We start from the raw sequence: 15,199 nt of genomic DNA on the forward strand, positions 1-15,199 counted from the left end.
CACCCTTTAAGGTACAAGTTAATTTTGAAATCCCCATATTCGAGGGTCAGATAGACGCCGATGCCGTAGATAAATGGTTAAATCTGCTAGAGGGTTATTTTTCTGTTCATGAATTTTCGAGTCGGGAAAAGATTGTTTTTGCTCTTCTCAAAGCAGCCCCCCACGTCAAGGACTGGTGGGAAACCTACTGCGAGCAGAAGGATGAAAGTACTGGCTCACTATTTTCAGCCGCACCCACCTGGGATTCGTTCCGGGATGCCATCAAGGAGCAGTACTACCCTATCGGAAGCTATGAGGATGAATACATAAAGTGGACCACGCTGCGGCAGGGAAGGGACCAAGATGTGCCGGAGTTCACCAATCTTTTCCATACCCTTCGCACAAAGTTGGGTATCAAGGATTCAGAGCAACATTTGATACTCAAATACCGTGGCTGCCTGCACAAGTACATCCAGGAAGAAATACAGTTCCTAAACATCCCCTCGCTCGGCGCAGCATACCGGTATGCCGTCAAAGTCGAGCAGAAGTTTAAACAAAAGAAGCGAGACTTTGGATCTGCGAATCCAAAGCAGGGGAAAGGTGCCCCTAAACCACAGAACAAAGGACAAAGCTAAGGCGGGACAGCCCAAGACAACCAGCTGAAGCTGCAAGCAAAGAGCAACGCCGTGAAGCCGAGAAAGGACACTGGAAAATGGTGCGAGTTCCATAAGAGCTCCACTCACAACACAAGTGAGTGTCGGGCCAAACAGTCACTGGTGGCTGAGCTAAAGGTTTCAGAATCAGATGCATGTTCCGACTCTGAGTCAGAACCCGATAAGGGGTATGAAAAAGGGAAGCAGATCATTGATGCGGATCCCAGCGCCACTGTTGCTACCGCAAAGATCCAGAAAAATGAACCCGAAGATCCAGAGGAGGAGGAGCGTCTCTTCCACTCCCAGATGTGGGTCAAGGGCTCCCCGATACAGTTCATTGTTGATAGCGGGAGTCAAAAGAACCTCATTTCGGCAGAGGTCGTGAAGCGGTTGGGCTTACCGACCACAGCACATCCACAACCATACACCATTGGGTGGCTTTACCAAGGGCGAGATCTTCGCGTGAGCCAGCAGTGTCGCCTTCCATACAACATCAAGCCCTTCACGGATGAGGTATTGTGTGACATTGCTCCCCTTGAAGTTTGTGATGTATTACTAGGACAACCATACTTGTGGAAGCGACATGCTGTGTATGAATCAAGGCCCCGTGCTGTTATTATTACATTGGGAAATAAGTTGTTCAGGATACCAGAGGTACCACCACCTGCCGCCATCTCTTTGATTACTGCAAAACAATGCAGTAAGATCATTTCCAAAACCAGGAAATTTGTTTTCCTGATGATACGCCCTCAAGGGAAGAAGAAGACAGTGGCCGCGGCCTCCAAACGAGGTCCCTCTGCACGGCAGCTACAAATGGACAAGATTGTGGAGGAGTACAAAGACATCTTCACCTCCCCAGCAGGGGTTCCTCTGCACTGTCAAGTCAAGCACTCCATTGATCTGACCCCAGGTGCGCCGCTACCCAATGGACCAATTTATCGGCGCTCCGTTCTGGAGAACAATGAAATCAAGAGGCAGATTCAGGAGCTCCTACAGAAAGGTCACATCCGTCCGAGTTCTTCGCCCTGTGGGAGCCCGATAGTGTTGGTACAGAAGAAGGATGGGACGTGGAGACTCTGTATTGACTATCGGGCGCTGAACAAGATCACTGTCCGTAATAGGTACCCGATCCCGCGGATTGATGACCTCCTAGACCAACTAAAGGGGGCGAAATATTTCAGCAAGATCGATCTGAAGTCAGGATATCACCAGGTACCAATTGAACCCTCAGATGTGTGGAAGACTGCCTTCAAATCCAAGGAGGGCCTCTTCGAATGGTTGGTCATGCCTTTCGGATTGACGAATGCTCCTGCAACCTTTATGAGGCTAATGGATGACATCTTGCGGCCATTCACCAACTCCTTTGTAGTAGTATACTTGGATGACATTCTGATCTTCAGCCAGAGTTGGGAAGAGCACCTCCACCATATCCGACAGGTTCTCCAAACACTGCGGCAACACAAGCTATGTGCCAATTTGGAGAAATGCACTTTTGGCATGACCGAGGTCCAGTATCTGGGATACATCATTGATGAACAGGGGGTGCATGTCGATCCAGCCAAGGTCCAAGTCATTCGGGATTGGCCCTCTCCAACCACTCTAACAGAGCTCCGCAGCTTTCTAGGTCTTGCCAACTTCTACCGCAGGTTTGTGTTGGGATTTTCTCATATTTCTTGGCCCTTGAGTCAAGTCACCAAGGGCGGGGCGAAAGCAAAATTCTTTTGGTCTGAATCTCAACAGAAGGCATTCAGGGAGTTGAAGGATCGCCTCTGCACGGCACCAGTGCTCGCGTTACCAAATTTACAACAACCATTTGAGGTCGAGACAGATGCCTCTGACTATGCTATTGGGGCAGTCCTTACTCAACATGGACATCCAGTGGCATATCACAGTGAAACACTTTCAGACACAGTCCGGAAGTACCCCACTTATGATAAAGAGATGTATTCCATTGTACAGGCCTGCCGACAATGGAAGCATTACATTTTGGGGAAGGAAACGGTCATCCACACAGACCACCGACCTCTGCAATTCATACAGACCCAAGGGAAATTGCAGAATGATCGCCATCAGAAGTGGTCTACATACCTGCAACAGTTTCACTTGAATATCAAGTATAAAAAGGGCAGCACCAATAATGTTGCAGATTGCCTCAGTCGACCACCGATCATGGCGCTAACCACCGTGCTCAACTCTTGCGGGCACGAGACTTCTGATTGGCCACTTCTCTACAAAAGCGACCCAGAATTCGGCCACACATACCAGACACTCTTGGAGGGTCGGCAGGTTGCAGATTTTCACCTCCAGGATGCCCTATTATGCCACCTCGGTCACCTTTGTGTTCCTTCAAGCGAGCGTGCCAAGATGATTTGGGAAGCACACTACAATCGGGCTGCTGGGCATTTCGGGGTCGAGAAAATAGTGGCAGTACTGCAAAACTATTTCTATTGGCCGAATCTTCGACAGGATGTTGGGAAGTACATCCGATCATGTACTGCCTGTGCCATTGCCAAACCGACCATTAAGAAGCAAGGCCTCTATACCCCGTTGCCTACCCCTAGTCGACCTTGGGAATCCATCTCCATGGATTACATGTCAGGCCTTCCTTCCACTAAGCATGGAAATGACTGTGTTTTTGTGGTCGTCGACAGGTTCTCAAAGATGGCCATTATGATGGCCTGCAAGAAGAATATCACAGCAGAAGCCACTGCTAAACTCTTCTTTGAACGAGTGTGGGTGCACTTTGGGATCCCACAGTCTATCATCTCAGATCGGGACAGTCGGTTTCTCAGCACATTTTGGTCCAGTCTCTGGTCAATGCTGGACACCAAACTCACGAAGTCCACAGCCTTCCATCCTCAAACTGATGGCCAAACAGAGGTTGTCAACAGGATGATTGTGCACATTCTGCGCATGTATAACTCAAAGCATCCACGCACATGGGACGAGAGCCTCCCCTATGTTCAGCACAGCTACAACCGAGCTCTTCACAGCTCCACTGGCCATAGCCCTTTTCAGGTGGGTTTAGGATTCCAGCCACTATGCCCCATTGATGTGGCCATGCCACTTGCAGCTACTCACATGAATTCAGCTCATGTCCAGTCCGAAACAGATAAGGCCACCAGCTTCATTGAGCGCATCCAACATATTCGCCAGCAGGTCCATGACATTCTTGAGAAATCAAATGCCAAGTACAAGCAGCGACATGATCAACACCGGGTGCCACACAAGTTTCAGGTGGGCGACAAAGTCTGGTTGCATTTGCAAAAGGAACGCCTTACTGGAGCCTATCGGAAATTGAGACCACTTCGATATGGTCCTTACACCATTACTAAGGCTATGGGAGACAATGCATTTGAGCTCAGCATTCCCCCATTCCTTGGCCTGCACCCAGTGTTCAATGTGGACCGCCTTCAGCCATACTTTCCACCATTGCTAGACACATCCGACATTGCAGAACAGCTCAAACCCACAGAATTAAATCCAGATTGCATGGAACAAGCTGCAACTGATCGGATCATGGACACACAGATCAAGAACACTCGCCAACAGCATATCCAACTGTATCGAGTTGTCAAAGCAGGCCAACTCCTTCAGCAGGGCAAGTGGCTCACCAGGGAACAAGTTCAGCAGAGGTTTCCTCATCTCATGGAGGAGCTCAACGCAATGGGGACCATTGCTTCCTAAGGGGGGAGGAATGATCCAGGTGGATATTGGTGGCCACCTGCCAGGTCCACCTGGACCCCCACCATTGTCTTTCTCAGCATTTTCAGTTTCCTTAATTGTAGCACAGTTTACTATTTTTAGCAGTTTTTCGGGTCCTGAACTTCCGGAGCCGTTTTGAGGCCCTAAACAACGTTTTTTTGGAATTCTGGGGCGACCGAACCCTGTGTTGCCTCCCAAAGTGGTAGTACTCGGATAGATCTTTCTAACGAGCTATCGTACGCGTCAAACGGAGATCGTATGCCAAAGTTACGACCCCGGGAAATTGATGTACCAATTTACCCAAACGGGGCCCACAATTTGGCGTTTCATCTTCTAGGGTTAGGTTTCGGTATGTGAAGGGTTTTCCATTGTTTCTCAACAATAAATAGGCCTTCGAGCCTCATTGTAATACAGTTCAGAACAGTTCAGAGGCATGTAGCCATCACATCTCTTCTCAGAGATAAGCTACCATCGCCCTAGCTAGTTTATTGCCATTTCTGTTTGTAAGCATATGTCAGTATTTTCCATTAATGAAATGAAGTATTAATTCCGCTGCATCTTTGTGTATATGGTTATCTCTGTAATTTGTTGCGTTCCTGCTTAAATCTGGATCAAAGTTGGATGCTTTGTCCAACCTGTCCTGATCCCTCAGTCTGTTCATTACCATCTCTGCTCTTCTTTTCAGCTCCTCTCAGTCTCTACTTCCCTCTCAGTCTCTACTTCCCTCCTGGAAGTTCTCTCTGCGACTCCTTCTGAGTCTCTACTTCCCTCCTGGAAGTTCTCTTCTAGACTCCTTCTGAGTCTCAATTTCCCTCCTGGAAGTCCTTCTGCCAACAGTCGAATCGTACCTCTCTGATCACCTTTGCTCCTGCAACACTGATCTGGATTTCTTGGCTAGAAATCCACCTAGGTAGCGACTCCCTCTACCTTGGTTCTGTCCTGTTAGATATTGTTTTGCCTCGACATCAACAACACCCCACCAGCTCCACACTCCACAATCTACCCACAGCTTCCTATGCCCCAACAACTGAAGAAATTGAGCCCTCTTAACTCTGCGCAATCTCGGCAAGGTTGAATCGCTCTTTTGGCCAACTGCGTCATTCCTACCTGGTTGAGTAGGATGACGTGGCAACTCGTGAGCCTTTTCTGCCTTCGTCTGCCTCTGCGCTGGCCTATCTCTAGCTCAAAATGATGATGTGGGCCCTCTGTGTCACTCCTTCTGTCTCTTGATATTGTTGTTTTTGTTGCAAATTCTCTGATTCAGTTGGTGCCTTTAGCTCTCTTGTGATCTGCGATGCTCTGATACCATGTTGAAATTTCTAAGTCTAACCTGTTAGAAATTTTCCAGGACTATCTGGTTTATTTCACCTACTTGTTTAATTACTGAACAAGTTATTTAACCATATAAATATTGAAATAAACACAGTGCAGTCTAAACCATCTACATATCATCAACTGAAAGAAATAGACAAAACAAGGGACACCGTTATTTTTGGACAATCGTCCCCGGAAAACCCAACTTGGGAAAACTGGTGCAACAGTTCTGAGGGTTTTATTATTAAGCAACTTTTCTTGAGTACAACTGGGTGCCAAATTGGCTCACCTGACAAAGATCTCTATCTGGTAGTGATACCTCTCTTCGGAAGCAAATATTCTGAAAGTTTGCTCCACGAAACTCTCTCCAGTGCCTCTTTGAGGCTCAGTGTCAGCCCTCCTGGCCTCTATGTTAACCTAAAACCCTTTGTGTTAGCCCTCTGAGGCTCTACGCAACCTCTCTAGCCCTCTGCGTCACTTCTGCAGCCTCTGCATCAGTCATGCAGGCCTGCTGGCCCTCTATGCAGTCACTGCTGGCCTCTGCGTGGCTCCTTCTAGCTCTGCGTCTACCTCTCTGCCTCTGCGCTGGTCTTGCGGCACTATATCTGGCTCTTTTCTATGCACTCACTGCCCCTCGCTACAACTGATCACTTGTTCGATTTCTCTTAGCAAACCCCGCTCTAGAAAATCGAACTGACTGATCACTCTGGTGTATCTCCAACTGACCCTCAAGCCTCCTCTTATACTTTTTTTGTTGAGTCCTCAACGACTGAGATTACATCTCTAATCAATGGCTAAGATTAGATTTGGCTTGATCCATGTCATCTAGAAGTTTAGAACCTTCTAACCCAGTTTTATATTAATACCCATTAATATTTTTATTTTCCTAAGTTTAGATTTAGGAACCCATTAAAAATATTGATTATTTTAATATTTTCTTCACTGGGCAGAATTTCCGCAAACCATTTTTGGGTCTTGGTGATCTCAAGTGCTTTAGCCTCTCCACCCATTTTCATGGCTAGAGTACATCTGATGCTACCCCAAATCAACATATTTGAGCTATCATTTTCAAGGAATTTTATTTTCAAGTTGTTATCTTTTACTTGGAACATTTACTTTCACATTGGGCATTGGTCTTTACTTGTTATTTATCTCATTCTTTGAAATTATGTTGCTTATTGATCCTTGTTGTTATATCTCTTGTGATAAATGATCATGAAGGTTTATGCTTGTTAATTTTATCTACATGCTTGAAGTATTCTGCTGTTATTTATACATTGATGGTTGAATGCATCTTGGTTAATTATAATTAACTCCTAGAATCATTTTTTCCGTTTTCTAGAGCTTGCTAACTCTTAGTTATTTTCATAGGGTCCACCCATCTTGGCTTCACTAGGAGTTAGCCTAGACAGAAGAGTTGAGGTTTGAGTGACAACTACTCAACTTGAAACTTGCCCCTAAGGCCACACCAAGTGGAGTTAAATATTTTCTCCACGTTAACTGGGGTGTGGGTTTAGGTGGCAACAGATACCTCGCTAGGTATATTTCAAAAGATGTATGCATCTATTTAGACAAAATGATTTTGGCATATCTACTAAACAATATAGCATTTCAACGTTTTTGCTAGGGGTGCTTCCTTCTTTAACAAATCTTTTCAAAAACATTAATTTTGCATGATAGTATTTATTAGAATCTGTTGTAAAATGAAAATATTAATTTGTTAAGTGCATTATTGTCATCCTTAGTATTTTTCCTTAGAATTGGTGATCATATACAACATAGTGTTTACCTCCCTTGAATCTTTGTTCGTACATGCCAAGGTGCTAACCTTCGAGGCTTGAATTAGGTATGGCTTAAATGACAATGTTTAACTTTATATACTGTCCTAAATGATCAAATTCATATGGCCTTAAATGACCAATTCATTTCTCATCACATTATGAGATATAGTGGGAGGTGGAACCATGGATTAGTGAGCCAAGAGCATTCAATTTTTTATTGCATTAGAAATGATGATGAACGTCAAGTTGGTTGACCAAGTGGGTTTTGGCCACATGGGAGATTTGATAGTCATAGTCTAACCATTCATTCCATGTAGTTGGTGATAAGAACTTTGCACCAATGTCCCTAGAGTAGTATGCATTTTCATTTCGTTGCAAGCTAACATATTGTGTTGAATTTGAGAGTATGGCCAATAACATTATTGAAGCGTTTTCTATTCAATTATGACTTTCTGTTAAAGAAGAGAACTATTTCAAAATATGAATATTTTATTTGTTAACGAGTTAATAACTTATGCATTTTAATGTTACAGTCCAATAATATGTTGACATCAGACTTTTCTTTCCCAATGTTCTTAATTTGGCATCTTCTGTCTATCTGATTGAAATTCCAAATGTTGGATTTACATGTAAGATGAAAATTTGCAGGTCAGATTTGGATGCTGATGGGGAAGAGTTGTTTCACTCATATCCAATGTTCTATCCACTGGTAAGCTATTCCGTCCTTGAATACACTTACTTCCTTTGCTTATTGTAAGTGCTTTTTAACTATCGAATTGCATTAACAGATAAGGCATATGCATATTCTCCAAATTCTGGGTATCTCGAGATAATTCCTAGTATATCACAACTACTCTATTTTCATATATTCTTTACTATACATTACGCTATGCTTATGTAATCCATTATAGGCACTGCAGTCTTTTTATTTTCTCACTTAAATGTCGATAAGTGCATGTTCTTCCTGTCCTGTGTTCAAGAACCTGCAGAATATGGAATGCACAACTATGAGTCCTACCAAATCAATAACTTTTCTTTTGGGAGAATGCATCTTATATTCATTAATGCACCTAAAATAATACACAAATTGATACATCGGTGGGCCAAGGCATGAACATGTGTATTGCCGCTTTTTTCATGGAGATCCAGCATATATTCTTTGGGAACAATCTGAAGAAAATCTATTTTTTCTGAATAACCCTATCCTGGCTGATATTGCTAGATCAGATTTGAATGCTGTGAACTCATCCATGTGGGGCAGAGTAGAATTTCCATGACTTTCAATATCTATCGTCTATATCTCCAGAAGCAAGGGCACTCCTCAGTAACTGAGACGTGGAAGCATGTTCTAATTTGACAAAGACTGTTTAACCACCCCAGGCTTTAAAGGATGAGAATATGCCTTGACTGATTCCAAAATCAAAATTAATAAAATGAGAATGAGAAATTCCAGTATTGAATCCAATTTTTGTCTTAATAATGTTTCTAAGAATGAATCCGTCTGTTTGAATTCCTAAGGTTAATAATCTCTCCCTTGTAAAGGCATTACGTAGTGATATTTAAACTGTTTTTGTTTCCACAGTTATTTATTTACATGAACTGTTTTCTTTCTGGCTGTGTTCCTCTGAAATGGGATATCTCCTTCTTGCATGTGCTTCAAGTATATTTTGTGAGAAAAAATGTTCTGGCACAGATTGCTCTGCAGGTTTTTTGAGATACTTTAATCAGAAATGAGAAGGTTTTGATATGCAGAGTTTGGAGACATTGCAAAGTATTTGACAGATAAAATTCTCTCCGGTAGAGTCTATATTAATGAGCTGAAAAAAGAAATAGAAACTGGTAGTGATATACAATACCATCCATTCCATGACCCGTAGAGCCTTAATTTGTGTGCCATTTTATTTTATTTCAGTTTCAACTTTCTATATCCTCTTATCTTCTCTTCCTACTCCGTACCCTGCATCAGGTTCATTTAGCAATCACTAAGAGTTTGCTTCACTACCAAAGATCATAAAAGTGCAAATTCAAATTAAAGGAGAATCAAACTAGTAGAAGGAAAAAGGATGGATAGAATCTGCATTACTCTTTTGGGATTGAATAGTGTTGAATTTTTTAAGTCTATCCATTAGAAAATTAATCTATATTCTGCTGGTTTATTTCTTCTACTTGTTTAAATTCGAACAAGTTATTTAATACAGTTAAATATCGAAATAAACACAATACAGTCACAACATCTACAGATCAACAGTTGAAAGAAAACAAACACACAAGTGACACCATTATTTTTTGACAAATGTCCCCGGAAAAACCCAATGTGGGAAAGCCAGTGCAGCTATTTTGAGGGTATATTATTATGCAGTATTTCCTTGAGTACAATTGGGTGCAATACCTCTCTATTCGGAAACAGGTATTTAGAAAACCTGTCCCACAAAACCCTTTCCAATGACTCTGAAACTCAACGTTGGCCCTTCTGGCCTCTGCGTCATCCTCCAGTTGCACTACGAAGCCTCTAGGACCCTCTGTGTCAGCCCTTTGAGGCACTGCGCAGCCTCTAGGACCCTCTACGTCACTCCCTCTACCTTCTGCGTGGATGACACAGTCCCTCTGGGCTCTACGTTGTCTCTACTGGGCTCTGTGTGGCCTGCTCTGGCTGATACTCTCATTCTCTGCTTCTGTGCTGGTCTCTCGACACTGTCTCTACCTCTCTATCCAGTACTCACTGCCCCTCACTGTTGATCACTGATTCGACTTTTCTTGGCAACCCCGCTCTAGCGAAACGAATCACTGATCACTCTGGTGTTTCTTCCAACTGACCCTCAAACCTCCTCTTATACTTTTCTCGTTGGTCCTTTAATGGCCAAGATTAAATCTCTAATCAACGGCTAAGATTAGATTTGGCTTGATCGTTGACTTTTGGAATCTTCTAACCTAGTTATATATTAATACCCATTAATATTTTATTTTTCCTAAGTTTAGACTTAGGAACTCCATTAAAAATATTAATTATTTTAATACCTCCCAAACCGGTTAGAATCTACCCAAACCATTTCTGGGTCTTGGAGATCTCATGTGCTTTAGCCTTTCCAACAATTTTCATGGCTAGATCACATCCGATGCTACCCCAAATCAACACTCTCTCTTAGCGAGGACTATGCTCTAGTAATACTCCACACTGAGTATCACTCTGATTATCTGGCACCGGTACCTGTGTTGATGCTAGGCCTCTCCGCCCAACATCCTATGCATTGCTGCATCCTGTACATTGCCCATGGCTCTGCGACTGCCACTGTTGCATCCGTATGACAACTCCCTCTGCATCCGTGCTACTGCTGGTCCTTTCTTCCAACACTGCATCTGCACTGCAACTCAGTTACTGAGAAGTAAGTTACTGATCCACCCAAATTCTGACATCCTTGTTAGGCTAGAAACACTCCCACTGTTGAAGCTCTCTCTGCGGCTAACAAGTGCTCCCTCTACTGACCTCTGCATTGCTGCAACAACTCCCTGCATCTCGCACCATTGCACACCTCTCTGTGCCATCCTGCACTGGTGCAACACTCTCGTGCCTCTCGCACTGTTGCAGCCTGCTAGCCTCGCGCTACCCGGGGACTCCTGCAATGTAGCACTCTTTGCCTCTTCATCTGCATTCATATTTACCTACATCCGCCAGTGCTGCTACTTGTCTTCGGGGCCCCCGTAGCAAGGTATATTCCAAGAGGTTGGGTACCTCAAGGATCCTGCCCGTCATTGCCTGTAGTTTTCCTGACTACAGCTTGATGTCTCCCCACCTCTTCTCTAGAGGTACATGAGCACTCATGGCACAATCGTCATCCTCCTTGACCTCCTTCTCCACCTTCGTTGGCACTGCTTAGAGTCAAAAGTCTCACCCTCTTCCTCAGACACTGGTTCGTATAGTGACCCAGTTCCCCACAATGGAAGCACTTGACCTTGGAGAGGTCCTTCTTCTTCCTCTTCTCCTGCTTTCCCGCAGATGCCAGAGCTGCATCCTCTTCCTCTTCCTTCTTGATCCTCACTCCTTTCCCGCTACTCCCCGTCTTGCTCAACCGCCTGATCTCCTCTTGGTGAAGAGCCACCCACAATTCTTCCCAGTCTGGAAGATCCGCCTTGCCCAGTATACTCTGGACAAATGTCTCCCACTCCTCGGAGACTGCGTTAAGTGTGGTCCTCACCAACATCTCTTCATCTGGCGTGGCCCCTATGGAAGTTAGCTGGTCCCGGATCTCCTTCAACCGACCGAGGAAGTGATCTATCTGCTCCCCCTTCTGCATCTGGTATGACCGCAACTGATTCTCAAGTAACATCTTCCTCTGCACGGAAGTATGCTGGTACAATTTCTTCAGGGCTTCCCACATCTCATTTGTCATTTCCTTCTCGGCAATATGTTGGACCACATGATCCTTGACCCCATCAAGGATGATGCACTTCGCCTTGGCCATTGCCTCCTCGTACTTCTCATTTTCAGCCGGGTCAACTAGGATTGCCACTACTTTCAAGGCGAAGGCCTTGATGCGATATCTGTCTGGAATGGACAGGATCCTGGCCTTCCAGACCACAAAGTTGGATGCTTCGTCCACCCTATCCTGATCCCTCAGCCCATTCACAGCCATCTCTATGCTCTTCTTTGTCGACTCCTCCGAGTCTCTCTACTTCCCGTTTGGAAGTTCTCTATTCGACTCCTGTTGAGTCTCTCTACTTTCCGTCTGGAAGTTCTCTGCTAGACTCCCTCTAAGTCCTGATTTCCCTCTTGGAAATCCTTTTGCCAATCGTCGAGTTGCCCCTCTTTGATCGTCTGTGCAATTGCAACACTGATTCAAATTCCTTGGCTAGAAATCCGCCTCGGCAGCAACTCCCTCTACCTTGGTTTTGCCTTGTTAGGTACTGTTCTGACCACAGTAACCCACTAGCTTTGCTCCCGCAAACTGCCCACAACTACCTTTGCCCCAACCACTGAATGATTGAGCCTCTTGGTTTTGCACAATCCCGGCACCAGCAAAATAGCTCCCTTAGCCAACTGCAACAGCCCTCCTAGCCTCTGCGTGGCTCTGCATGAGCCTGTTTCTGCCTTCCTTAGCCTCTACGCTGGCCTCTCTCAGGCCCGGAGTGATGATGCAGTCCCTCTGCGTCAACCCTTCCTCTGTCGCTTTCTGCAAGGATCAACTCTGTCACTCGGGACAGCTGAATCTGCTATAAATGCTCTGCTCTGCTGATGCCTTTAGCTTTCCTGTGATCTGCAACCATGCTCTGATACCATGTTGAATTTTCTAAGTCTATCTATTAGAAAATTAATTTGTATTCTATTGGTTTATTTCTTCGACTTGTTTAAATTCGAACAAGTTAATTAATACAGTTAAATACCGAAATAAACACAATACAGTCACAACATCTACAAATCAACAGCTGAAAGAAAACAAACACACAAGTGACATCGTTATTTTTGGACAAATTTCCCCGGAAAAACCCAATGCAGGAAAACCGGTGTAGTTATTCTAAGGGTATATTATTATGAAGTATTTCCTTGAGTACCACCGGGTTCCTAACCGGCTCACCCGACAAAGAAAAATACATGGTAGAAATAACTCTCTATTCGGAAACAGGTATTCAGAAAACCTGTCCCACGAAACTCTCTCCAACGACTCTGAAGCTCATCGCTGGCCCTTCTAGCCTCTGCGTCAGCCACAGGACCCTCTGCGTTAGCCCTCTGAGGCACTGCACAGCCTCTAGGACCCTCTGCATCACTCCCTCTGCCTTTTGCGTGGATGACGCAGTCCCTCTGGGCTCTGCATTGTCTCCGCTGGGTTTTGTGTGGCCTGCTCTGGCCACTGCTCTCGCTCTCTACTTCCGCGTTGGTCTTTCGGCACTATCTCTGCCTCTCTTTCTAGTACTCGCTGCTGATCACTGATTCAACTTTTCTTAGCAACACTGCTCTAGCAAAACGAATGACTGATCACTCTGGTGTTCCTTCCAACTGACCCTCAAGGCTCCTCTTATACTTTTCTTGTTGGTCCTTCAACGGCCGAGATTAAATCTCTAATCAACGGCTAATATTAGATTTGGCTTGATCCATGACTTTTGAAACCTTCTAACCTAGTTTTATATTAATACCCATTAATATTTTATTTTCCTATGTTTAGATTTAGGAACTCCATTAAAAATATTAATTATTTTAATATCTCCCAAACTAGTTAGAATCTGCCCAAACCATTTCTGGGTCTTGGAGATCTCATGTGCTTTAGCCTCTCCACCAATTTTCATGGCTAAAGCACATCCGGTGCTACCTACCCCAAATCAACAAATAGTTGTTTTTTTTTGTGACTAGAGGAATCAACGACCAGGCTAGTGGCAACTAGGCTAGTCTCGTACTCGCGTGACAAGGGGTCATTTTCAACCGTTACCACTATAAACTCTAGGAGCGTACATTAGGCCCCTTTCTGCATGCACAAGGTGAATTGGGGGGATTTGAACAACGGACCTCCTCACACATAATACTTCATTTACACTGCCATTGCCAGTTGAGCTGGCCCCCGGGGTCCTCTTTTGGGATTGAATATTACTTGACTTGTAAATTTAATTGGACAACTACTGCTTTGTTGTTCAAGAAGTTTTTTCACCATAGAATGAATATACAGTATATATTCTCTTTAAGTCTTGAATTATCTGTTCAAATTTAATAGAATAAAATTCTATCAGATGAAATTTGATCTATTGAATTTCAATGCTTGCAATGAGTAGTTGATGAATCTTCAAATGTGTTTTTCTGTTTTACAGCAAGCTGTGATGACAGCACCCACAGTGCCAGCAAAAAGTGTTTTGACGGGAAGCAAATCATCAGGGAAGAGGCAACCTCCTGTGCTCCTTAGCAAGCCCCCAATATCACAAGCAGGACGGTATGTCCTCCCTGTTTCAGGAAGGTCCATGTCATCAGAACAATTTAGGTCCTCCAGTTTTCCTCAGGTTTTGACTACTTCAGGAGTAACACTCTCTTTACCATCTCCACATCTTCATGCTGCACCTGTATCTGCTACTTCTAGTATAATGACAAATATTTCTGCTCCTACAGGCCCTTTACCTCCCCTACCCCGACCATATTCAATGTTTCCCCCATATTCTGTTCAACGACCTTCTGGCAGCTATCTATCTATGCCAGCATGGCATCATATGAACTCATATCTTCCAAGTCATTACCCATCCTCTGCATATGGATATCAAGCATTTCAACCTTCTTCACAGTATTTGTCTCATCCTTCTCAGCCATATTATAATCAACATAATTTTCCTCCATTCGCTTCGAGTGCAATGAAGGGATTGATAAATAAAAATGATGAAATGGATGAATCAGAAAGTGGGACAGAGAGTAGCTCAAGTGATGCAGGGGAGAAAAGCAATAAATCAAACAGTTCTGAGCATAAAGATCTATAGAGTACTACGATACATGTAATTTTGGGGTTCTTCATCAGTAATGAAGCTGGATGAATTAGTCACCCTTTCACAATGAACATTGAATGTTACATGCAATGAAAAGTTGACTCTGTTGAATTTCTGGAACGCCTCTTGCATGCTCTTTGTCTCTATAGTTCTTTATTTTTATTCTCATATGTATGGTTTAAAATTCATATACCATGTCTGTCACTTGCAAAAAACAGAAAAGCTATCCTGACCTGTGGAATTGCTAATTAACAACAGTTCTCGCAAGCACAGTTCATTAGCATTAGCAAGATTTGAAGATTATGTGATTGATCTTTGAGGAGC

The 15,199-nt window shown here is 44.0% G+C and overlaps 1 protein-coding gene across 1 annotated transcript in view; it reads left to right on the forward strand.

Annotated features, from left to right (window-relative positions):
* LOC149163578 (uncharacterized) overlaps positions 1–14,974 on the forward strand; it is a 274,285-nt gene extending 259,311 nt beyond the window's left edge. The window contains exons 5-6 of the mRNA XM_089430772.1: positions 8,081–8,141; positions 14,219–14,974. Coding sequence (XP_089286898.1) covers positions 8,081–8,141; positions 14,219–14,869 — 712 coding nt within the window. The 3' untranslated portion in view covers positions 14,870–14,974. The remainder of the gene's footprint in view (positions 1–8,080; positions 8,142–14,218) is intronic.
* Positions 14,975–15,199: the final 225 nt, after the last annotated feature.

The sequence above is a fragment of the Pinus tabuliformis genome, chromosome 5_1, assembly GCF_031772625.1.
Source record: "Pinus tabuliformis cultivar Carrire ecotype Pingquan chromosome 5_1, CPIR1, whole genome shotgun sequence".
Taxonomy (NCBI): domain Eukaryota; kingdom Viridiplantae; phylum Streptophyta; class Pinopsida; order Pinales; family Pinaceae; genus Pinus; species Pinus tabuliformis.